This window comes from Miscanthus floridulus, chromosome 2 (assembly GCF_019320115.1).
Source record: "Miscanthus floridulus cultivar M001 chromosome 2, ASM1932011v1, whole genome shotgun sequence".
Lineage (NCBI taxonomy): Eukaryota > Viridiplantae > Streptophyta > Magnoliopsida > Poales > Poaceae > Miscanthus > Miscanthus floridulus.
The window spans coordinates 174,232,465-174,258,156 of NC_089581.1; the positions used below are offsets into that span (position 1 = coordinate 174,232,465).

The window sequence follows — 25,692 nt, forward strand, 5'->3', positions numbered from 1 at the left end:
AGCCTGGGTGTGGGAGATGTTTTGGCGTGATGGATTGATCGCTCAGGCGTGTCAACTGCGTGTAGATAACTTCCTGTCAATGTGACTTGACTCACCACTACACTTAGCGCAAGAAATGTAGAGAATCAACAGCTTTGCAATTTCAGATCATCAGAGCACCGGGGGTAAGTACTATTTTGTAGGAAAAACTGCTTTCACGAAAACCATATAAGAGTTACAACGTGACTTAACTCACTACACTTTACACTTAGCCGCACAAGATATGAAGACAATCAACGGCTTTGCAATTTCAGATCAGAGTACTATTTTGTGCTCTAGACCCAGTATTTTGTTCCTGGGAGGGAGGAATGAAGGTAGACAATGCAAGATGCCTCGTCATGAAATGCATAGCACTCAAACCAAACAACTATCTACAGATTTACATAAACGCTCGGCAGTGTATTAGAAAATGACATCCCTTGTAAGATAACGTCATGAAGTAGCAAGCGTAATACCAGATGCTTTGAATTGGTTTCCCCCTTCAGTCATCCAACCTCATCCAGAAGTTACCAAGAAACAAAACTTGGCGCAGGATCACATGATCGTTTGGCAGCGATTACAACAGTAGCGACACGCTGCTCCCTGAACTGCGCAGACAGATCTATGTTGTACAACTCTTGTGTACCAAAACCCTATAGAAGACGGCGGTACAGAGGGGGAGGCGTCAACGATCATTTCGTTTAACAGGCTACAACAACATAATTCCCACATGTTCTATAGATTACAGATGGCTAGCTACAAGATAATGCCACATACAGCAACTCATTCATACAATCATAATGGGTATCCTTCTCTTAAGGAATCACCCACTCTGGTACTGGGATTTAAGCAGGCTTCTGGTTTTGGTCCACCGGCTGATTCTTTAGCTGAATATGGTTGGCATAAGGAGTGTCAGTTTGAACTAAAACAATCATTGGACAAAATTAGACAACTGGGTTTAGACTGATATACTTAAATACAAAATATTTACAAAGTAAAAACCATAATTTGAGTAGGATTTGTCTAGAAATGTCCTAAACCAAATCACAAGAGATCAGTAAAAACAACAATGTACTATAAACTGATAATGTCTGTATTGTCGGAAGACTTCTGCTACACTAACCATGGTGTTTTAACAGCATGAACATCATACGGTAGCTTTAACGGTTGAAAAGCATTAGCATAATGGTAATAGCAATTCTAACCAACAACTATATCTATATCGCCCATTACCTACTATTTTGCAAAGACCCAGCCCCATTAAAGGCGTGATTGCTAGACTGGACGAGTGTGGCCCGTCTGGATGAGAAGGGCCAGGCCAAGATAAGGCAGGTTGAGTTGGTGCAACTGGCCTTGTTTGGTTTAATGTATCTATGGAGCTGGGCTTGAGAGAATCTGGTGCTTGGCAGGCTGTACAAAAGTGTTTATGCTTACCTTGCACTAATATTTGGTGGAGTAACCACCCATACTATCTCTTCTATTCCCTGCTACTTCTTAGCCTTTTTGTAGAAACACCTTGCGAGCACAAACGAGAATGGAACACGACAAATCGAAAGAAGCCTCGCACGCATCTCGCCTCACTCGTGGACGTCGCGTGCACACTTGCCATGCTCGTCAATGCTGCAAGCACGCCGCCGCCCTTGAGGTGATAAACGATTTCTTCACCGATGTCGTGGCAGGGTCCTCATCAACATGGGTGTCTGGCTGCTCGACGGCCTCAGCAAGGCACTCCCCAACGCCACCATGCGAGCCTTCACCCAAAACCAGCTCCATCCTATCTGCTCTCCATGAACTCCCCTAGACTGCAGAGCTTGAGGTCGATGGAGCACTATGCCTGGCTCGGCCACTGCACAGTCAAGTGTAGAGGTTTGGGGTGGGATGCAACAAGAGAGAGGGAGGAAGACCGGAGTAGGGAGCCGATGAGCAGGACAAGTCGTCCACCATGGACAAGCACTTGTGGAGGAGAAAAAACAACGCGAAAAGTGACAGGTGGTGATTGAATCATCCATCCATTCCATGCTCGAGCCTGGCCCAGTAAAAACAAACCTTATTTGCATTTCCCCAGATGCAGCATCTTTGCTGCTTTAAGGAGTGTGCCAGCCTGGCCCGCAACCCTGCTCAGCCTACCAAACACCAGCTCGTGCAGCCCGCAAGCCTGGCCCCACTCCCATCCAGCCTACCAACGCCCTAAGTGTGCTCAAATATCCATGACTACTATGTTGTAAGGATCAAGCCCCCTACAGATTACTATGTAGACAGTTGAAACAAACAGGCTAGCCCATGTCCAAATGTAACAGATTCATGGCATTCATTCCTTGCCTCTTACCAAATTTCATAGATTTCTCAACCATGCAAGAAAAGGTCAATACTGCATTTTTTTTAGTCTAGAACCAGTAACAAAATACTTCTAAATAAAAATGGAATAGTTTGTAGGATTGGAACATACCATGTTTACAAACTTCAGCTGCTTCAGTACTTCACTAGTCTTCAACTCCTACATTGGAATACAAAATTCAAAAAAACAGGATAATTGATGAAAATGTCAGCAGTATCTTGTGTACTGTTGGGCATTCTGTCTTGCCCCAAACTTCAGGTTGGTTTTTCAGTATTTTTAATTTCGGTTTTTAATAATTGACACCCAAAAAGCTATCACAAAATTGCCTACCCGATAATTCAAGTAACTGATTTTTCAGTTCGGGTGCCCGATGTACCTGAGCTACCAATGCGCACTGGGACATGGGAAGCTCAGAGGAGCTTGGTCCAGAGTTGCCGAGACAGGATGCCATGGCGCTTTGTTGGAGTGGAGATGCCATGCTGTGGAACTAGGGGTGGGCATTCTGTCTTTAACCCAAATTTTGAGTTGGCTTTTTTTTTGTCCTTTTTTAATTTGAGTTTTTAAGAATTGGCACCCGGAAATGTATCACTTTTTTGGCTCGGGTGCCCGATGAACCCGAGCTACCAATGCTCACAAGGACATGGGGAGCTCGGAGGAGCTTGGGCCGGAGTTGCCGAGATAGGATGCCACAACGCTGTGCTGGAGTGGAGATGCCATCCAGCGGAACCACCGCGTGGAGTTTCGAGCTCCCTGCGCACCGCTGTCGCAGTGTGCAGGAGGCGTCAAGCAAGGGTGTGAGCAGCAGCTCATGGCCGCACGCTGGTTTTACTCCACGAGGGCACATCTCATGGTTCTCCTTAACGTGTCTCGTGCTCCATGAGGGCACTGTCGAGGGCTAGCCACCATCTTGTTCGAGGACACATGGGTCAGTCTGCATCTACTTTGGAAGTCTGCAGAGAGTGAATGATGTGACAAAGCGATTAATCGAGAGAGGCCGGTGCCATGGCCAGGATGGTGGAGTGGCCTGTGGCAGCGCACCCATGCAAATGAGAGGAACAGACACGGACAGGAGAGAATGTACATGAAGGCTAACTGAATAAGGATGCATCACGTGTGGATGGGAAGAGAAGTTAATTAAGAGAATAAAGGGGAAGGATTAGACTCTGGTCTGTTCGGTTACCGAAGGTATATGACCGAACTACAACAACAACAACAACAACAAAGCCTTTAATTCCCAAACAAGTTGGGGTAGGCTAGAGTTGAAACCCAACAGAAGCAATCAAATTTCAAGCACGTGAATAGCTGTTTTCCAAGCACTCCTATCTAAGGCTAAGTCTTTGGGTATATTCCATCCTTTCAAGTCTCCTTTTATTGCCTCTACCTAAGTCAACTTCGGTCTTCCTCTGCCTCTCTTCACGTTACTATCCTGGCTTAGGATTCCACTACGCACCGGTGCCTCTGGAGGTCTCCGTTGGACATGTCCAAACCATCTCAACCGGTGTTGGACAAGCTTTTCTTCAATTGGTGCTACCCCTAATCTATCACGTATATCATCGTTCCGAACTCAATCCCTTCTTGTATGACCGCAAATCCAACGCAACATACGCATTTCCGCGACACTTATCTGTTGAACATGTCGTCTTTTCGTAGGCCAACATTCTGCACCATACAACATAGCAAGTCTAATCGCCGTCCTATAAAACTTGCCTTTTAGCTTCTGTGGTACCCTTCTGTCACATAGGACACCAGATGCTTGGCGCCACTTCATCCACCCTACTTTGATTCTATGGCTAACATCTTCATCAATATCCCCGTCTCTCTGTAGTATTGATCCTAGATATCGAAAGGTATCCTTTCTAGGCACTACTTGACCTTCCAAACTAATATCTTCCTCCTCCCGAGTAGTAGTGCCGAAGGTATATGACCGAACTAACTTAAAGTAAATTCGGTGTTCCACCATCTGCACCCAAACAGATATCCATACCCAAAGACCAAAATTTCGGGTACTTCAGTCTCGTCTCGGTTTTTTATGCCCACCCTTATGTATCACATTATGAACATGAACATAAAAAAGACCATCCAGAGGTTTTGTATACTGATAGGGGGTTAAGATACAAACATGATTCTGAAGTGCTTGCTAGACAACGATAACCACTAGGGCAGACTATCAAATATCAATCATTTTTATGGTATATTCAAAGAAAAACAAAACCTCAATGTATTGGTTGAAACAGAATCCTCAATACATACAGCCCTCTTGACCTCTTATTGGTTCCATTTCATCCCAAACAGAGAAAGAATGGCAATATCAAAGATCTAAAGGGGGAAATAGCATAGTTCCACTGACCAAAAGAATGCACGTTGTGGGTAAAATCATGCACGGATACTCATTCAGATAATCACAAAATATGTCAAATAGAGCCATTATTCAAGAAAATACTCGAGCCATGGTTAAATACTTATTAAGTGGCAACAAAATCAGTTCTAGCTGTAGTTTCTTACCGCTCTTCATTGTCCAACATATTGAGGGCCATGTTAGGAATAAGCCAGCTCTAGCTGCTAGAGCACCTTTGTTTAGAGAAATAGTGACTTTTTAATATTTAGCTTTACAATTACGCAAGCATTGTACCCAGATGGGCTGGACAAATAGTATGCAATATCTAAACCTGGCAATTGTATACAAGCTAGGAATTCAGAGTTGGTCTTCTCAAGACAGTTCAATACCAGGCATTCAATCTTTACGCATCTTATCATGACAGATCTTTAGAGTAACACAAGTGTAGAATTGGCAAAGAAAACTACAGTTCAAAAGTGATTTTGTAACAATTGGAGCAAGAGCAACTAAACATTGCTGTAAAATAATAGATCTCTTTCTTTACCAAGATAGTCATCGGATAGTTGGCTATAATAAGAAACAAAATAATTAAAATTTGAAACTGTCATAAAAACATTATGCTATGCAAGTTGGGGTAACAAGAAACAAGTATCAAATCATCAAATGGAATGCTCAAATTAGGGTAGTATACCACCCCTTTCTTTGTTTACCAAGATAGTCATCGGATAGTTGGATATAATAAGAAACAAAATAATTAAAATTTGAAACTTTCATAAATTTGCCATGCAAGTTAGGGTAATAAGAAACAAGTATCAAATCATCAACTGCATAGCTCAAATTAGGGTACTATACGTCTATACCACCCTGCACATGTATTGGTTCATGCCCAAACTTGCCGTGCCGCAAGTCAGGCGTGCCACAGTTTCTTAGGCATGTGTTTGATTCACTGCTGTAACTATGGCATGCCACACTTTCTTAGCACCCTGTCCCACACGTCATAGACTCAATTTATTGCCAAAACTTGCCACAAGTGTGGCTTCGTGTTTGCTCGCCACACTTTCTATGGCATGCCGAAAGTTCGGCGTGGCAAGTTTGGGCATGAACCAAACAGGCCTTTAAACGAGGCAGATGCTTTACACATTTAAGTAATTACTGTAACAAAATAAGTAAAACATTACCTGTGGAACAGCACAATCAGCATGGGCTGGATCCCAAAGAAGACAACAAAAACAATCCCAATCATCTGACTGTACAACATATAGGGGCGCCCTGCAGGATATTCCACAAGAACAAAATATTTACAGTGTACCTTCATAAATGCACAAGATATGGTCAAGGAAAAGCTAACTTATGCTGGCATCAAACTTCCACATTTTTCAGTCGAACTAAGAGGAAACTGAAAGAATAAACTACCTCTGCCAGAGCGAAGAAAGAAGAAACATAGCAAAAAGATAAAAAAGGGATGCTCCACAGAAAGGCAAGAGCATCACTTAGCACTGTTTGGCAGAGTTCCCGGAGCTGATTCTCTGTTAAATCTAGCAGGAGCTCTGCCAAACAGTTTTTCAGAGAGAAGTGATTCTCTGCTGATTCTGTGAAGTGATTCTCTGAAATAAATTAAGAGGCTGGGAGCTGAAAAAAGTAGCTTCTCCTGATTCTGTGAAGTGATTCTCCATCGTAATTTCGAGAGTTTATGCTACAGAATCAAAGAGAATCACTTTCAGTCACAGAATCAGCTTCCATAGAGAATCAGAATTAGATGGAGCTCTACCAAACAAGCCCTTAATTTTTAGTTACATCTAGCTCCACAACCAATATGATCTGGTAAATTGTACTATACAACATTTATGCTAAATTTCATATATTTTAAAAGTGGTCAAGTTAACTCGAATGACAGTTCTAGTGGCATTTTGCAATTCTCGTGCGATGTTTTGCAATCACAGTTCAAAGCAGTAGCAAATTAGCAATTGCCCACAAAAAAATTAATATGTTTCATAAACATTTTATTTTTATACCATGTATGGCCATAAATGGACCAAGTTCGACTAGCTAACCATATTTTGACCAGCTTCTACCAATTTCCCAGATAAAATCACTGCTAGCCACATTGTAGTATGATGGGAAAGGACAAATTATAAAGCTCCCAACATTCATTGAGTCACAACTAAACCTGCTAATGGTTTGGGCCGAACCCGGATTTCATGGTTTGGTTTTTATTTTGGGTCAATCTGGTATGGTGGAAAATGGGCTCAGAAGCCTAGTGGTCCAGTTTGGTCTGGAGTAAGACAAAGTGGATCGATCCGGTTTGGTTGGGTCTGGCCAGTTTTGATGCCTTCCTCCGGAGTCGCCGCCGCCGCGAGGCTTGACGTCGCCACCTGAGAGCAGGGGAGTCCAGGGCTTCGCCACTACGCAGGAGCTAGCTTCATGGCCAGCTGTTTGGACTGGCCGTCCCTACATGGGCTTGCATGTGGCTGTTGTGCCTAGCCACAGCTCTCGGAAGGTGCCGGCACCGTCTTTGTCGTAGTAGCCAGCCATTAGGACCGATGTGAGATGCGCCTGTTGACATCCGTGCCCAGGTCGTTTGCTGTTGATGTTGAGGAACTCGGGGTTCAGGATGGTGTCCAGCTCCACCGGCAAGATGGGGTCGCTCGCCATGCCGCTGGTCGTGTTCAGAAAGGCCCGTAGTTTGCTCTGCTACACTCTTAAACTGATTTGAAATTATGGTTTGAGGTCCTGGATTCGGTTGGCTTGGATTTAATAATGCATGCGGTTTGGTGTGGATTGATTTTGGTGGGAGAATAAATGGGGCGGTGTGGAGTGGGCATTGAGGGCAAACGTGATTGGTTTGGGACAGTTACGGTTCGGTTCACAGACCATTAGCACCTTTAGGCATAACCCACAGAAAAAATGCTGCTGAACTGGGAATTCTGAATTAAAATTATCTTAGATTTGAGTTGTTACATTCTTTTTAAAAGGGCGTACCCAGTGCATAGAGCTCCCGCTCTGTGCGGGGTCTGGGGAAGGGTGTCAGTGGCAAGCCTTACCCTCGCCTGTGCAATGCGAGAAGACCGCGACTCGAACCCGGGACCTTCCGGTCACAGGCGGTAAGACTCTACCGCTTGCACCAGGCCCGAAAATAAATAAATACTAACCAAGACAAATATATATCTAGGAACTCATAAAACAGAAAATTTATGTACCTTCTCCATTTTCCACAGATAACTTGCTTGTCCGAGTCTCCTAGATTCAAGGTCTCACGGCATTGGATCCAATTACCAATGGAAGAATGATTTTGATTACTCATTTTGCACAACTACGCAAGTACAAAAGAAGCTTAAGAGACATCTTATGGGGAACACTAGTAATTCAATGGTAAAATCTTACATTAAATGTAGTTAGTTCTGCAGAACCAAATTCATAGGGCTCGTCAAAGTAACCATCACTGCTGCAGAAATAATTACAGAATATATAAACATCAGCATTGCAAATTAATGAAAGGGTCCAGAGACAATGACAGTATGAAACAACAAAATTAACATACCACATGATAACTTATCACAAATTACATGGACTGAAATAAAGGGCGTACCCAGTGCAGAGAGCTCCCGCTGTGTGCGGGGTCTGGGGAAGGGTGTTAGTGGCAAGCCTTACCCTCGCCTGTGCAATGCGAGGAGACCGCGACTCGAACCCGGGACCTTCCGGTCACAGGCGGTAAGACTATACCGCTTGCACCAGGCCCACCCTTCATTACATGGACTGAAATATTTACCAATAAGAAGAAACATTGAAACTCCAACCAGTAAGAAATTTCATCTTAAGTAGACTAGTAGAGTGGCATACATAAACCATATATGTGAAGCTCATACACTGAAGGCTGCACCATTAAGGAATTGGTTTTTGAATCTAAGGACAGGTAATCAATGTTTGAAAAGAAAAAAAAAAGATCTTATGCCTGTCAAGGTGCATCCTAAATCAATGCTAAAAAAATTGTATAGATGCTAGTTCGGTAAGCTATATCATAAGTTTGGCAAACACCAGAACCAACTGATTTCACCATCAGTCAAACTAGCATGTCATAACTGTCCATGCAAATGTATGGTTGTTGCTTAGCCCTACTCACCTAAGAGCATGTACACATGTCCCTTAATTTAGGTACTAACGGCAGTTATCTACTCCCTCCATTCCAAATTATAAGACGTTTTGACTTTTCTAGATACATAGCTTTTGCTGAGCATTTAGATATACACCATGTCTAGATACGTAGAAAAAAGCAATGTATCTAGAAAAGCCAAAACGTCTTATAATTTGGAAAGGAGGGAGTAGTATTTTACTCCCTTAGCAGCAACCACGTTATCCCTTAGCAGCCTCTTATAGGCACTAGGATGACTTAAAATATTTATTTTTTGGGGAAGTACCGGGTGCACAAGAGTATATTGGTGCACATATGCACAGACTCAATCTCACCCCTTGGATTCAATCTAATAAATGGCTCAAATGGGAGTCTGGGAGATAAGAATCCCTTGTCCCTGGTCTATTCACATTGGATGCGACAAGTGAGAGTAAGTCTGCACACTAAAATACTATTTGCACCCAATACTTCCCCTTAATTTTTAACTAAACTGAAGTCAGGACTGGTGCAAACGTTAGCATCAATGCCATGAACTCAGTACCGGTGCTAATTCATTTCTCTCCCATTGATTATCCTTAGCACCCATTGCTTGGATACATGCTCTAATGTTGTATAACTGTTTCAGTTCATTTTTACATTTTCCAATTATATTTATTATCAGGAAAAAAAAAAGTACACCCCTTAAATCTGTCGTTTTATACCACTAATTATATTTAGTTATGTTTTAAATGATTTAACCGATCAGTGATGAAAAAGCATCCAATACTGTAGGTCAGAAATGGCACGTACTTTGAAAATATGCAAAGATAGAAATGGCATTGAAAAAAGGTAGCAGATAAAGTTCCAATATTAATACGCTCATCATATCTTCTAAATAGAAAGTAACATTGTTCCTTTTGAGAGAATGGTACAAGTAGCTATCAGATAGAATAGATAACTACAGCAAAAAAAATTAAACAAATACTCCGTTCTGAAATACAAGGTATCCAAGCAATTTTAGAACCAAATAAGCAGTCTGGCAAAAGACTAACTTACCCCTTACTTATTAGTTAGTTTGGTTGTCAATTTGCTTAATTTTCTAGTAATGCATAGTTTTGACTTAAGGGGAAAAACAACTTAAATTCTGGAACAGATGGAGTAGATCATAGTGGTCATGATAATTAAAAAATTAAAAACAAACAAATAGTCTCCAGGAAACTAGCAATCTTCAGAAACTGAATTTTGACACACCCAAATTTACATGACCCAATTCCATAATTAATGCAAAGGTTAATGTCTTGCATAAATAACCACACCTGGATGATGGACCAGACCATTCTGGCACCTCTGCCTGAAAATCTCTACCAATTCGAACCCCAGTAACATATGGTTCAGCATCCTTCAGCATGTACTCTATGTGACTCATCCCATGAGGCCTTGTGTTAGTATTCCTGGAAGGCTTGATCTTGCCCTCTGAGAGTTTGCCATAAAGACTCTTGGGTTTCTTACACAAGCATGGAGCGCAATACCATTCATCAGTAGGCAGCTCTTTAATACAAGGGATGCAGCAAGACAAATGAAATGCTGCTTCACAAGAATCACATATCAGCATCTTCGATGAATGCTCCAAGCAGCCACAATTATTGCATGCCAACAAAGGGTTAGCATCATTGTGACTGAATTCCTCTTTATGTGACATTCTTGTTCTTGATTCATTTATAAGTCCATCTTTTATCAGTATGGCAATGCAAAGATCTCTTGGTGAAACATGCTCAGTAATTGATTCTGTAGGGCCGATATTCGATGAGAAACATTCAGCAGCATTCTTTTTGTCTAGAGTCATGGAACATGGAGACATACTTGAAACGAAGCATCTATCATTCGTACCAGAATTTGGCTCCAATGAAACATCAGCAGGCTCCTCACAATCTAGGATAGGATCAGCCATGCGTGCTGTTGAATTTAAAAGCAATGCCTCTGAGGAGATAATGGGTAGCACTAATGACGAGTGATCATCAGAAATTGTGCAACTTTGGGCTGCCATTTCTTTAGCCTCTTCAAATGCTATAGGAGAATTTGAATCCTTATCCATCTTCCTTCTTTTATAAACATTGCCATCCTTCTTTTGTGAAGATAGGGAGCACATTGTGTTCGCAGTGTGTAAACCAAAACAGCTTGTAGGTGAAGGGACTGACTCTGTTAAGGTTGATTTGCACTCTCCATTTTCATGTGAAGATAGTTCTCTGTAGCTATTTGAAGAGTGTGCACTCCATTTTGGAGTCATCTGTTACAGCACATGTGGCACCATGCAACAGCTGTTCAGAATTCAAATAAATCAAACACGAATAAGAAAGTAAACTCATAGGGTCTGATTGGTTCCTTGCGTTAGTATTGCATTGTATTAGGGGGTTATGCAAAATATCCTTAACCTGCATAAGGCTATGCAATTAGTTGTTGTTTGGTTAGTCTCAATAGGAAATTGTAAGTGTTATGGATGTGATTGGTTTCTTGCATAAGTGGTCAGACTGAGTCTTGGGCTGCAGAGCAGGTCATGGAGGGAGGGTGCATAGCTGGATACACAGGATTTGGCCGAATTATGGGATGCAGGCTGGGCTTGCTTTGAGTACAGTGCTAGACTGCTAGTCTGCATATGAGCTTCTGCAGGTAACCAAACAAGGGCAAATTGCACTACGGGGCCCTCGATAAGGGATTGTGTAGGCAACCAATCAGACCCATGCTAAGGAACTCATATGCCACGAGTTATACCTATCTGTTGCTGTATGTTGCTCAATAAGCTAATCCTCAAACATAAGGAAGTTCCTGAATGATGGACAGACATATAAATAATTAAGATTAAAGGTGGGTAATTTACTACTTGGTCTAGAAAAAACAAATCACAGTATACCAATATTGGTAAAAGGTATGCTAAAAGGTTTCTGTCATGTAACCTAATTCTACACAGTTTTCACAGTTATACCTATTTTCTGAAATAATAAAGAAACACAAACGATAAGACTATAATTCTATCCACAGGCTGACAGGCTTTAATCTTTCAAGAGCTTTGCTGAAAATTCAAAATGATCCTATTATATAGACAATCAAGAAGACAGGGTACATAATAAACAGATCCATCCCCGCAACAAAATTCAGTCCTGCTAATAACTTGAATAACTAGTTTTAGTGTATGCAGTATGGTAAAACAATGTTATGTTGCACAATGTACTTAAGACCAGGCAATGGATCGGCATTGAAGGCTAGCAAGACTGAACAAAGATGGGAGTTTCATACCAGTTATGGCTAAAGAAATGCAGGAACTGTCAAAATGAGTCATTTGGCACATATAGGTCACAATCAGACATCTCAACTCGAACTGTCCAGGTTCAGTCATCATTAAAAAAATAACTATACAGACACAGCTGTACACGAGTACACGACAAAGGAGGGAATTAACAAGCAGGGCAAACCTCTATTTACACTCAAACTGATATATGTTCCTCCTATCTTTCAGTTTTGTTCCCAATTCCGGGCATCACCAGAGAAGTAGCAACAGACCTGACACAAAAAGTGGACATTGCTTAGACATGAACTGATCCTAGATGCAAAATTAAACTATGTATGACAAAAATATCTCAGATCTGGTAAGTTTAGTAAAGCATATGCCTGTAACAGATCTCTAATCAGCGAAGACAGGAGGTAGGGCTAGAAGATCACATATGGATAAGAGGAACAGGGTCACGAGGGAGGGTATTCAGGGGCTGGGTAGGGAGCTTAGGGATGGTGTGGGAAATTATGGAGGGATAAGGTATGAAGAGGATTGAGGAAGTTATTAAGGCGGCAAGGTATGGTAAGGAGACCATCCACTTCATACCACCTAGGTACTTATGGCACGAAGGGAGGTGGCGCCCTACACAACTAAATTAAATTTGTATTTTAAAAACACAGACATAAATATCAGCCAGAAAGGGAAAATAGGAGTACAAATGAGCCATTACAACAGTCAGGCAATCAGCCAACTAAAGCTCAATCCCAAATAAAACAGCCCATCAAGCACCTCCACTCACATCATCCCCATGCCCTAGCGAAAAATGCAACCCCCTATCCAGATACTGTTCCCGACCAATCATCCATGGTAGGCCATATCACCATGTCAAGTGCTACCATCCACAGAAGCTAATCCCCAGTTCCCCCACACTATCCCCTGCTTCCCCACGGCACCACTTCATACTCATCCCTGTTACAGGCCCTTCCACCTATACCCATGCTAAAACAAGACTCTTCGACCGAGGCTCTTTCCTCTGCCACAACAGGCAGTGTTCCAAAAATTGTTACTAAACGTATGCCTAGGCTCGATTAAGCGGCAATTGGAACCCCGCCACGTTGTTTAGGCTCCGTGTGGCTAATTGAACGTTAGCAAGTGCAGGCAGGCGTACAGGAGCAAGCGTGTGGGCAGGAAAGCGCAAAAAACAGAGTGCTAGAGCGAGCGAGGAGGCATGAGCGTGGAGAAAACAAAGTGCGGGACCAAGCACAAGGGCAGAAGCACAAAACAAAGCGAGAACCCAGGAGGGTAGATAAGGGGTTGGCTGCTAGGGTTACCAGAAGGAACCCAGCCTCCTCGCGCCAGAGCTCTTCTAGCATCGTCGCTGGCTGCGAGGGGAACGCGAGCTCCTCATCAAGTGTGCTCTCCTTCAATGAAACGACACGCAGCTCTCCTGCGCGTTCGAGAGAAAAAAAAAAGTGTGCGCCTCGTTGCCACCCCTTGCTCCTCACATCATTGCTAGGCTTGGGCTCAGGCTCAGAGGCAGGATAGAGAGCCTCATGGAAGGCAGCGACAGCTGCGCGTGTGCACACTCGTATAAGAACCAGCGGATGTGGTGTGACTGCATGCAATGCTCCACCTACACAAAGGATGGGGATTACACAAGCAGGCAGTTTGTGTATGAGTACGCCGGTAATGCAGGGCATGCCACTCTCTCTAGTTTCCTTGAGCTTATTTTATTTGTGATTTAGTTGCTTTTGGCCTTCTAATGAAGGATAAGCTATCATACAGTGTATCATTTCTATAAGAGTTGCTTTTCTTTGTTTTGGAAGTCTTGTTTATGTCTTTAGAACCCATCATTTTGACCCTTATTTGTGCTGGTATTGCCTGATCTTGCTTCAACAGACAAAAAAAGAAAAAAGTAAGCACAAACGATTAATCATGCTTAGCTTACGCTTCGGTGCCCTGGGCGCTAGGCAGTACGGCGCCTATGCAAGCTAGGAACTAGGAACGCCCCCACCACCCGATTAGCACATAATGATACAATTCCCGTGTAATACCCAATCATTTTTCTTCTTCGTTTTGAACATTGCTCACATGCCATACCCACTTCATGAATGCTCCACCTTACCATTCCTTCCAACAGTGGGGCGGATCCAGTAAGGACATGGGTCTACACATGTACATCCGATAATTATTGCAAAACAATCGAAGTTAGTAGGCATAATACCAGTGGCGGATCCAGGATTTTTCATGGGGTATGGCAAATCAAAATTTTCACATCCCAACCAGTAAAAACCATTTAGCAATTCAGTAAAGTACCATAAAATTGTCCCATAATTCGGTATACAAACACCAAATAGCATACTAAGTCTTAAATTACAATACAAATAGTTCAAACAGCATCCTAATAGCTTGAAATATGTAAGATAGAAGCTTAAATATCATATAGAATTACAAATCCTACAACCAAATCGCAAAATCACATAATGCATAAGTATTAAGTAATCGACCAATACATCCTAATCCCTACTGCATACATGTACAAGCTACATCAATTGAACTAAATGAAGGAAAAATCTAACAACAACTAGCTAACAAATTAGATCAACAACAACAACAAAAACAAAGCCTTTAAGTCCCAAACAAGTTGGGGTAGGCTAGCTATTTTTCAAGCACTCATATCTAAGGCTAAGTCTTTGGGTATATTCCATCCTTTCAAGCTAACAAATTAGATCACATATACAAAAAAAAAGTTAGGGTTAGGGAGTTGGGAAAAACTTGCTAAGAGGAAGAGAACGGAGGGGAGAGCCAGAGGGGAACATGGAACAAGCTGCATAGCTGCTCACCACTTCACCAGCAGGGGCGGATCCAGGCTAGGGCAGCCACGGCCGGCCGGGATACCGGGGAAGGGGTAAGGGGCGGTCGGGCTGGGAGCAGGGGCGCCGGCCGGGACGACGGGGACGGGGACGGGTACGGGGCGGCCGGGTCTGGGGGCGGGGGTTGGCCGGCTGGGGCCACCGAGCCGCCGGGGAGCGCCGGTGGCAGGCCGGTAGGGGAGCGCCGGTGGCAGGCCGGTAGGGGAGCGCCGGGAAGCCGGGGGGCAGACCGGTAGGGGAGCGCCGGAGCGAGGCTGCGCGCTTGGGGGGCGGCGTCCGCCGAGAGCGAGCGACGAGCAGGCAGAGTTGTAATGGCCTGGATTAAAAAAAACTTTTTTACATAATGCTTTTATTATTGTTGGGTTGGGCCTAGGGTATGCCCGGCCATGCCCGTGCAGCCCACTGGATCCGCCACCGCTTGAAGCTTGATAATACTTGTATACATATACATTTGTAAATAGATTAGATTCTCCTAAAAATTGTAATTAGATTAGATCAGAACTCAAATTGTAAGTTAGGGTTTGGATGCTCGGTTTCTTGCAGAAGGAAGGGAAGACCAAGAGGAGGGTGTGCCTTGGTGGTGCTCGTCGTCGGCAGAGGGCACCTGGCGTAGGGCGGCGCGACCTGGGCTCGAAGAAGACCTAGGCCCCTGGCGTAGGCGTTGCCTGAAGAGATGAAGTGAGAGCGCAAACTGGGTAACAGAAAAAGAAAAGGTAGGGTTGCTCAGCGCTCACTAGGGTTCCTGTTTTGAGGGAAAAATTCCAATCCCATGAAAGCCACCTAATAGTTTCATACTGACAAGTGATTCTACTTTGATTATGTGAATCCCATGAAGGCCACCTAATAGTTCATACCGACAAGTGATTCTTCTTTGACTGTGAATTGATATTCTCATATGAAGTAGGAGTCTTAAAAAATGAAGTAGGAGCTAGGAGTTGGAAAAAAAAGTAGTTTATCCTAATTCACGTTACGCACAAAGTCATTGTCATCCAGTCAGGGCGTGATTGGTAGCCCATCCAAAGGGCATATGGTACCATGCCATGCACTATCGGTGTGTTTGGTTCCCTGTGCTGAACGAAATCGATGCACCGGACCGTGCATTTGAGGCACTATTATAGAAAAACTTTTGCGAGGCGTTTGGAAAATAGCCTCCGAGGCGGACGAATATTTGAACCACCTCGGTTAATGCCTGGGATTAACCGAGGCGGGGATTTTTAACCGCCTCGCAAAATCGATTTACAGAGGCGGTTAAAAAATAACCACATCCAAAAATACCCCCATTTTCAGAGGCGCCCCCCTTATAAGGCCCGTCTTGAAAAAAAAGGTCGAGGCCCAGATGGCCCAGACCAGGCCCGTAGGCGCAACCAAGTACAAAAAGGGAAGTTAGGATTTCTATCCTCACTCTCCTCCCAAACAGATCTAGCGGCGCCGTCTTCTGCCTGTAGGCTCGCCCTTTCCTCTCACCGAGCGAGACCGCGCCTCCCTCTCCCACTCTCTCCCCCCAGCACCTCCCTCTCTACCACCATGGCGTCTCCACCACCGAGGGCGATGCGGGCTCAGCGGGTAGAACGCCTCCCTCTCCATAACAGCGGGCGTCTCCACCACCGAGGGCGGCGCGAGCTCGGCAGGCGGAGCGCCTCCCTCCCCCACTCTATCCCCCGAGCGCCTCCCTCTACCACCACAGGCGCGCGCGGGCTCAACGGGCTACGCGGCGTAGGCTCGGCCGAGGTGGTGACACCGCTCCTCTCCGGCGCTTCTACTCTTTTCTTCGTCAACTCCGGCGTTGGGAGGCCAGATCCGGTGGTGGGGAGGCCAGATCCGATGACGGGGAGGTCGGATCGGGTGGGGGGGAGGCTGGATCTGGCGGGCTACGGTGGCGGCGTGGGCACGACCGAGGCAGCGACGCCACTCCTCCTCCGGCGCACCTTCTCCTCCAGTGCTCCTACTCCACCTCTTCATCAACTCCGGCGTTGGGAGGATTGATCTGGTGGAGGGGAGGCCGGATCCAATGGCTAGGAGTCCGGATCCAGCGAGCAACGGTGGCAATGGCCCGTGGATAGGCTCACTGGGCCAATCCATGAGTTTTCATTTTTTGTTTTTTTATTTGATTAACCGAGGCGGACAACCAACCGCCCCCATTAAGGTCGGATTAACCGTGACATTTTCACAGAGGCGGATGGGATGCCCGCCTCGGTTAATCATTTTTGCCCGCCTCGGTTAAGTTTTCTATAGTAGTGAGGCCCCCGATGCAAGCTCGCAGCGTACGCAGAAATCGGGCTTCCCATGTGAGTCGGGACGGTGTGGTGCGACGAGTGGCCCGCCTGGGAGACGACGCCATCCTCCCAGATGAGGTGCGAGGATAAGGTTACCCCCAACTCTGTTCTTCCCCCAAAGCAAACCGAGCAGAGTAGCGCTGCCACGTCCTCGATCTCCGGCAGCCGCCCACCCTGCTTTAATTCGTCGCACCAGAACCTTGCCCACCACTATAGCTACCCCCTCGACCAACCCATTCCCTTCCCCATCCTAAGGAGACTAGGCCACCATGCCCATCGCCCCTAATGCTCAACCCCATAGCCAAATGCTGGCGAGGTTAGAGTGGAGGATTCGAATGAACAAGACAGGGGTCTTGGCGTGCTCTAGGGCTAGGTCCTAGGATGGGAGTCATGGCCGCCGCGCCGCCTCTTCCTTGTGTGTGGGAGTTTATCTTTGTTCTTGCCTCTTCCGTTCTGCTTCCCTCTCTTCTCTGGTGTCTCCCCCTCACGAGGTAACCTCACCAATTCGTGCAGGAGGTAGCAGCAACTCCACCCCACCAGCAAACCAAACATGAGCTAATGCATCAAACTCATATACATCCAGCAAACCAAATAAACTGGCTCCCATCCAATATCACCAATAAAGTTGCAACCAAATAAACCAAAGTGCACACTCATATCCTGCCTCCCATTAGCCTAGGCCGCCCTCCATCCTGGCTCACCTACCCCTCAACAACCAATCATGTCCTTAGCGAATCAGTTTCCGCAGAAAACCCAGAGCATGAGGAGTTCTACCAAGCAAGCCTAAAATCATCCAATGTATATGATTGCTGCATAAATTTAGAAGAAACTAGAAAATATGCTCGTGCATTGCAACAAAACCCAATACGTCTTGGAATCACTCCTTACAATCGTTGTACGCGACTTGTTTCAACTTGAATGAATCATGGGTCGTGCGTCTGGATCATATAGTATTTGGATCCTGACCAATAGCAATGAACCAATAATATGTTCTCAATTAGGGAAGCAAACCATCATTAAGATTAAAGATCATTTTCTTTGTCTCCATTTGTTTTACCAATTTGATTGCCTTTTTTCTTTGAGATATGACATAAGTTTAACATGATCATCTGCAACAAAACCTATTCAAAGCTTGGTCAAACTAATTAGTCAATTAGTGAAGCAAACCATCATTAAAACTAGAGATCATTTTCTCTTGTCTCTTTTTGTTTTACCAATTTGCTTGTCTTTTTTCTTTGAGATGTGACATAAGTTTAGCATGATCATCTACAACGAAACCTATTCAAAGCTTCATCAAACTAATTAGTGCTTTAATTATTTGACATTCAATCGTCAAAACTCATTTGGGGTCTTGATGCACTTTCAGCATTGCACTATTGCTTGATTCACTCTAGAAGAACCTTCAAGCTCGATCTTAGCAGCCGCTTGAGAAGAAAATAGAGTTGAGACTTAAGGACTTTGTGATATCCTCAATGACGAGGACGTACACACATCTTGGTTTTGTGTGCGAACCTTAGTATAAATCATGTGTTTTTTGTGTGCTTATGCTTGTTTTCCATTGACTTTACTTGTTTTAACTCGATCTCCTTGTTGGCAAGACTTGGGTTGTAGACATCATGTGAAACTATAATCATCGTTTACATATGTGGTAACATGAACTTGGTTACACATTAAAACTTGTGTATTGTATACCCTTTATAGTGCGGCGTTCTAAAATTCAAAACATAAAAGAATTTAAATGCTATTGAGTCAACATTGCGTCCTTTTATAATTAAGGGCTCCACCATTGTATGTGTTATCCTCATAAAGACTTTACCTGCTTACCAAATCCCATTAGCTCCCTAATTATGTGGTCATCATCACCAAAACCCACAAATAGGGTTTGATTGTGCTTATAGCAAGAAGTTAGGAAGAGTCTGAGCACACCCGAGGCCACTGCTCGGGGCTCAGGGGCTCACTGAGGCCCTGGACTGCCGAGCGACGATAGCCCGAGCCTGACTCTAATCCGGCACCTACCTAGTTTAACGCTCGAATTACAAACTGATGTCCTAAGCCACAGTTAACCTGCTAGGCATCTGAGGCCTAGCAGGTACGGAGATTCCACGTTGTCTACCTGTTGAACGAGCGCGAGGCCTTGTTAGCCACTCCTTCGGTAGGGTCACGCAACCGACATGACACAAACAGGACAAGAGGCTTCACTAGCTCTAGGGGCGAAGGGCTCTAGAGCCTACTTGTCAGCCCCTCTAGGTGGGGGCTTCTTGCCAGCAACGAAGTCTCAAGAAGGTTCACCTAACAGAGAGGCCGCACCATGGTAGACAACTCCTAATGGTTAAGATCCAGAACGGGGCAGCGGTGTCAGGAGGTGGTTGTGGCTCTGTTGACTCCTCCCTACTACTCGACAAGGCGAGGTCCATCCACATCACGACAAAGGTACTCATGCACCCGATGCATAGGCCATAGACTAGAACCCAAACCGACTTATACACCGTCCCTCCGCATAGTATAAGGGGAGGAATGACTTCTGTAGGTAGGGGGATGATTCCCAAGAGACGAACTAGAGAACCTTAGCTAGAGAAGGCTGGTTTCTTACTCGTTGAGGAAGAACTCCAACAAGCACTAGGATAGCAACAAGCCATCCCTACTAAACTCTCTCGATTTCCACCATTGTAATCCCTGATTGGACATTCCTTAACACAAAGAACACTATACTACTGGACATAGGGCTCAGAGACCCGAACCAGGATAGATCGTCGTGTCCCTCTTGTGTGTTTTGAGTGCCCGAGCCACTGTGGACCCACACATCGACTTTCGACGGACAACCATGATGCTCGTCATGGTTACGAACCCACAGACACTATGCTTCGAGGTGAAGTTTACAATGTAAGCAAAATTGTTTCAATTTACAAAAATTCCTTGGAAAACAACTTTTCCATGTTTTTAAAGTTCCCCCTGATGCCCCTACTGAAGGGACAAACTCAAAAGCATCAAAGTTACTTGGTAGAATCTTCCTAAGGAAAGCAATGTCTTTGAACTCTTTCTCTGTTTCCTAAATGCAAACAATATCACACATAGAGTCTGACACTTAGTTTCTGATACAATCACATTTTCTGCTAGCATTAACCCCTTTGATGTTCTAGCAAAATACATTCTAGTTTCTAGTTAAGGAACTATTCATTAAGATAGGTAGATAGTGGTGCTTGGAACTTATATCTGGCAAAACCAAGGATCCAGATAGTTTTGATCCCTTACACTGTTAGACTTTGAATAGTTTGAACTCCTTACAAAAGCCTGGCCTAATACATAATCTAGAACCAGATAACTAGAGCAGCTAGACTGAATTAAGGTAAATGTTAATGAAGTGTTCTAGGAATATCTACTCCTTATCTTCCTGCAGCACCACCATCTGATTGCCCGAGTTGATACTTGCGATGTGGTTTCTTCTTTTGCGAACATGAGCCATTGTATGAAAGTACTTTGTATTAGCATATCCCTCACAAAGCTAAGTTAACCAGGATCTTTGACAGATGATGGTTCTTTCTACTGAAGTCAACCCTAGTCATTTAAGCATAAGCTCTTTTCTTAGCACCACATCCCTCCTTTGACAACTGCCTGCACTCCTGTGCTCGATCGAGCTGAAGGATGACTTCTCTCGCCACCAACAATTGCTGCCCAATGTGGTCAAATTTCTTTGCTTCCTAGCTCACAACTCGCTCTAAACAAACAGTCCAACCTGGCAAAAGGATTGATGATTGAATCGTGGCACTCACATCCCTGCATCACTGCCTCTTTTCATAGCCTTCAAAGCAGGGCCATAAAGCTTCAAAAATGGAATCGAGGTTTTGCGAACATCGTCATGTTTGTCTGCATCAAAGATGGGGTAGAAGTTTGTGAGCACTAACTAGTTGCATATTGTTGTGTAAATGCATGTACAGCATATATTGTACTACATCTGTTCTGAAAAAAGCACTTCTTTTTTCTCGAATATGCACAAGTAATGTGTATCATTATATTAAGGAGATAGAGAGTTTAAAATACAAGGATGCCGATCTCCGGCCACGTTAGTGTTTTGTAGGGGCTACATTTTGGCAATAAATGCTCTACACTCTCTATGGACCCTTTTTCTTGCTTACAAGCGTGCCAAGGCTCCAAGCACCTTTGCGCTGGCATCGATCCATCGATCAGCTTGGGCCTTTACCATCTGGAGAAGCTTGTTCGTAGTTGAGGTGGAGTCTCGAAAGCACCTTGCATTGCGTTCCTTCTAAATTTGCCAACATACCAGCGTGAGCAAGGAGTCGAGGCCAAAATGTTGATCACCATTGAAGAGAGAGGAAAATATAACGATATTTATGACACAATATATATATATATATATATATTACATGACAAAATGGATGGTACTGTTAAGTAATCTGCTGCTCCCCTTGTGTGAACGCATGGCAGGGACACGCAGCGCCAAAATGGCTCCCCTGCTGCTGCACTGTAGCAGCTGCAGGAACAGGCACCGAATGGCTCTTCTGTCACACTGTAGCCACAGTAGGGGCAGACACCCAAAGTCAGCCCTGCTGTCACATATAGTCACTATAGCAGTATGGCAGCCTAACATGTCTGTGTTACTAGGATTAAATTTGGTAGAGTTGTATATATAGTTTACCACTGCAACTCAGTAAAGAGAACGAGTTCAGTTTTTACCATCTCCTCTGCACAGCTCCGACCAACGCTGGTGGTGCTTGTGCTGTGAGTGTGTATGCTCTATTCTCCCTTCCTTCTTCTACCTATAGCCATAGTGTGTGGTCGGCAACGACAGTGTGTGGTCGACAACAGCGGTGAGTGGTCGACTCACCCGTGTTGGAGATCCAGGGGCTAACAAGTGGTATTAGAGCTGTACAAGCGCCATCGCCAGACTAACCGTTGGCGATGACGGATGATTTGAAAATGGGCAACAGCAGCGGTGCTGTTGTGGCTACCTAGCCACGACAGGAGGTTGTTGTGCACATGGTGCGGGAGGTTAGCAGCACTAGTTGGCCAACGCTGACTCGCACCAACTATGGCGACTGGTCGGTGACCATGAAGGTCAAGCTCAGAGCCCGATGGCTCTGGAATGTTGTTGACAAGGACACCGACAACGAAGAAAACAACATGTTAGCGCTGGAGGCTATCCTCGCTGCTGTGCCATCGGAGTACAGAGAGCCATTGGAGGCAAAGAGCTCTGCTAAGGAGGCATGGGAGGCCATTGCAGTGATGCGCGTCGGGTCCGACCGCACAAAGAAGGCGACAGCCTAGCTTCTGAAGCAGGAGTATGCCAACCTCAAGTTCAAGGATGGTAAAATGGTGGAGGACTTCTCCCTCTACATACAGACGCTTATCAGCAAGCTGAGGAGCCATGGTGTCACCATCGATAAAGAAGAGGCGATCTCCAAGTACCTCCACTCTATATCGGCGAAGTACATCTAGATTGCTCTCTCTATAGAGACGATGCTAGACTTGTCCACCCTCACCATTGAGGATGTGTCAGGGCATCTGTGGGCGGTGGACGAGCGTATGGAGCAGACGACAGCAACAACGGATAGCGGTAAGCTACTGCTGACAGAGGATGAGTGGGCTGCCCGGAGGAACTCCGGGGAAGCCTCCTCCAGCCGTGGTGGCGATGGCAAGCGCCGCGACAAGGCTTCTTTGGAGAAGAAGAAGGTTGACCCCAACATCTACCGGCATTGTGGGAAAACAGGCCATTGGGCAAAGGAGTGCCTAAATCGCAGGCAGGGGAAGAAGGCTGAGGCTCATCTGGCGTAGACTGATGATGATGATGAGGCCACTCTCCTGATGGTGACGTTTTGTGCACTGCATGATGTTGAGGCCATGGAGAAGGGAGAGGCGATGGTGGTGAAAGGGTCTAGGAAGGCTCTGAAAGCTGTCTACCTCGATGAACTGCGCACCCAAGTCCACCTCGGACATGTGGGCAATGAGCAGGAGCATCAGTGGTACCTAGACTCCGGCACCAGCAACCATATGATGGGCTCCAAGGCAGCCTTCTCTGAGCTCGATGATGACATGATCGACATGGTGAAGTTCGGTGATGGCTCAAGGGTGGCGATCCGAGGGCGCGGCACCATCTTCTTCAGGTGCTAGAATAGTGAGCACCATGTGCTAACGGATGTATATTACATCCCGCAGCTACATTCAAGCATCATCAGCATTGGCTAGCTGGATGAGCGTGGTAGCGAGGTACTGATCAAGGACAACGTCCTTAGGATCAAGGACCAGGAGCAGCGCCTTCTTGCCAAGGTAAAGAGGTCCCAAAACCGGCTATACCTGCTCGACTTGAAGGTGGAGCAGCCGGTGTGCCTGGCAGCATGGCACACCGAGGAGCCGTGGCTGTGGCATGCCTGGTTCGGCCATCTATTCTTCGACGCACTTGGTCGGCTAGAGAAGATGGTCCGAGGGCTGCTCCAGATCAAGCATGGAGGTGAGCTATGTGATAGTTGCCTAGCCGAGAAGCAAAGGAAGCTACCGTTCCTAAAGGTGGCCAAGTATCATGCGGCGGACGCTCTTGAGCTCGTCCATGGCGATCTCTACGGGCCAATCACGCTAGCCACAAATGGTGGTCGGCGGTACTTTCTCCTGCTCATGGATGATTATAGTCGCTACATATGGCTACAACTCCTGATGAGCAAGGATGAGGCGATGGAGGTGATCAGGAAGTTCAAGGCACGCGTGGAGGCAGAGAGCGTCAAGAAGCTGTGCGTGCCGAGGACTAATCAAGACGACGAATTCACTTCGGTGGAGTTTGCTGCATACTGCGCGGATCAAGGTGTGGTGTGACACCACACCATGCCATACTCGCCATAGCAGAATGGCGTGGTGGAGCGGTGGAACCAGACGGTGGTCGGCATGGCTCAATCCATGATGAAGGCCAAGAGCATGTCGGCAAGGTTCTGGGTTGAGGCGGTGACCATAGCAGTGTTCATCGTCAACAACGTGCCCACCAAGGCCCTGAAGGGCAAGACACCATTCAAAGCTTGGTATGGGCGCAAGCCGAGCGTGTCCTTTCTCTGGACATTCGGCTACATCGACCATGTCAGGAAGATGAAGCCAATCCTTACCAAGCTAGAGGACAGGTGATGTAGACTAGGCCCGATCTTCTGAAAGGTATGATAACGTCGATTGGTGGAGACTCAACATTCACGATCTAGGCTTCGAATCAAGACTAATTCGGACCCCCACAACTGTTACACCACTGCTCCGTTGGTTATCAACCACGCGAACGTGATTGACCTCGCCGAGAAGGCATTCCTACAAGCGAATCAAGAACACAAGCAAGAACGGAATGAACGCAATCTGAAATTGTAAATAAATATGAGGCTTATGATAACAAGAAGGAGTTCATGTCTTTATTCGAAAGGACTAATCGTCACATGCGAATAAGATTAAGAATTGGGGCCCTAGTTCACACCAAGCAGCCTTGGCGGTACAGTTGTAGCAAAATGATGTCTGTTTCATGAGGAAATCAAGAACTAAACAAAACCCTAAACCCTAAGGAGAGCGATGGCTGCTATTTATAGAGTCTTAGGCATCACCCTCCCAAGATGCGCACCCTAATGGGCCTAAACACGATACACGGTCCAACGGAACAAAAGACGGTGTCGCAGCACCCTGGCAGATTCTGGATGCTGACTTGTTTCGACGATTTCCATTGATTCCGAAGGTGTTTTGACATGAGACCACTTGGATTGGCTTCCTTATCAAATTAGCTTTCCAACCATATGTGGATCATCGAAAACAGAGTCTAGATGCATCCTGGATGACCAGTTTAAGGCAGACTGGTCCTAGAGGCCGAGCCAGACTCGAACTTGAGTTGCTTTGGGCCTCCACCTCGGGGACTCGAACCGAATTAGCCTCAGACCTCCTTCTTAACTTGGACACCCTTTTTGGCCTCCTACCCCTCCATACCATGCACCAAACATGGTCATATGCATAGGTGTCATGTCCTCATCATCCTCCCCTTCTTAACGAAAAGCCGTCCTCGACGTCGATTGTGCTTGAAACTGATCCTGCACAACATAAAGGAGAACGGGGTTGCAAATTCAAAGAGAACTGAAATAATTATGAGAAGGAACATGACCATATTTCCAAGTTTCTAGCATGTCATCTCGCATAAAAATTTTAGCAAGCATGTAGACTCCATGATCTGAATGCACACGATGTATGTCAACACTATCCTGCAAAAGATTAGAACTAACTAAAGACAATACAGGAATAGATAGTCTAGCAGATATAGGTAGCAACCAACAATGCTCCCCTTCTTGGAAGTGAACTTGTTTCTTTGAGGAACATGAGAAAATATTTGTATTATTATGGCTATCCTCTAAATGATCATAATCTTGTACAACAAAAGGAGAATTCATATTACTATAAACGTATACTCGATGTATCATATATTGTCCTTTGTTGTTATATTTGTCAATAACATGATATGTGTGTTTAGAAAACCAAGTTA

The 25,692-nt window shown here is 45.2% G+C and overlaps 1 protein-coding gene across 4 annotated transcripts; it reads right to left on the reverse strand.

Annotated features, from left to right (window-relative positions):
• Positions 1-485: 485 nt before the first annotated feature.
• Positions 486-15,245, reverse strand: LOC136535761 (uncharacterized). 4 transcript variants are annotated; one of them, XM_066528152.1, is made up of 9 exons: positions 14,899-15,245; positions 12,258-12,345; positions 11,560-11,613; positions 10,110-11,077; positions 8,070-8,127; positions 7,886-7,998; positions 5,867-5,957; positions 2,465-2,512; positions 486-905 (listed from the first exon to the last, which is right to left on the reverse strand). In XM_066528152.1, exons 4-9 carry the CDS (start codon positions 11,075-11,077, stop codon positions 864-866), a joined length of 1,320 nt encoding a protein of 439 aa, XP_066384249.1. In that variant the 5' UTR covers positions 11,560-11,613; positions 12,258-12,345; positions 14,899-15,245; the 3' UTR covers positions 486-863. The 4 variants fall into 4 exon arrangements, with proteins under 4 accessions (XP_066384249.1, XP_066384247.1, XP_066384248.1 ...); XM_066528150.1 differs by having other exon boundaries at positions 8,070-8,130; XM_066528151.1 differs by lacking the exon at positions 11,560-11,613 and having other exon boundaries at positions 8,070-8,130.
• Positions 15,246-25,692: the final 10,447 nt, after the last annotated feature.

What these genes read in the sequence shown, in the direction of transcription:
- LOC136535761 (XM_066528151.1), bottom strand. Translation starts at nt 11,077, where the DNA reads ATGACTCCAAAATGGAGTGCACACTCTTCAAATAGCTACAGAGAACTA. An exon ending in CAGAACTAACTACATTTAAT is followed by an intron (nt 7,999 to 8,069) that starts GTAAGATTTTAC and finishes GTACTTGCGTAG; the next exon opens with TTGTGCAAAATGAGTAATCA. An exon ending in ATCTGTGGAAAATGGAGAAG is followed by an intron (nt 5,958 to 7,885) that starts GTACATAAATTT and finishes AATATCCTGCAG; the next exon opens with GGCGCCCCTATATGTTGTAC.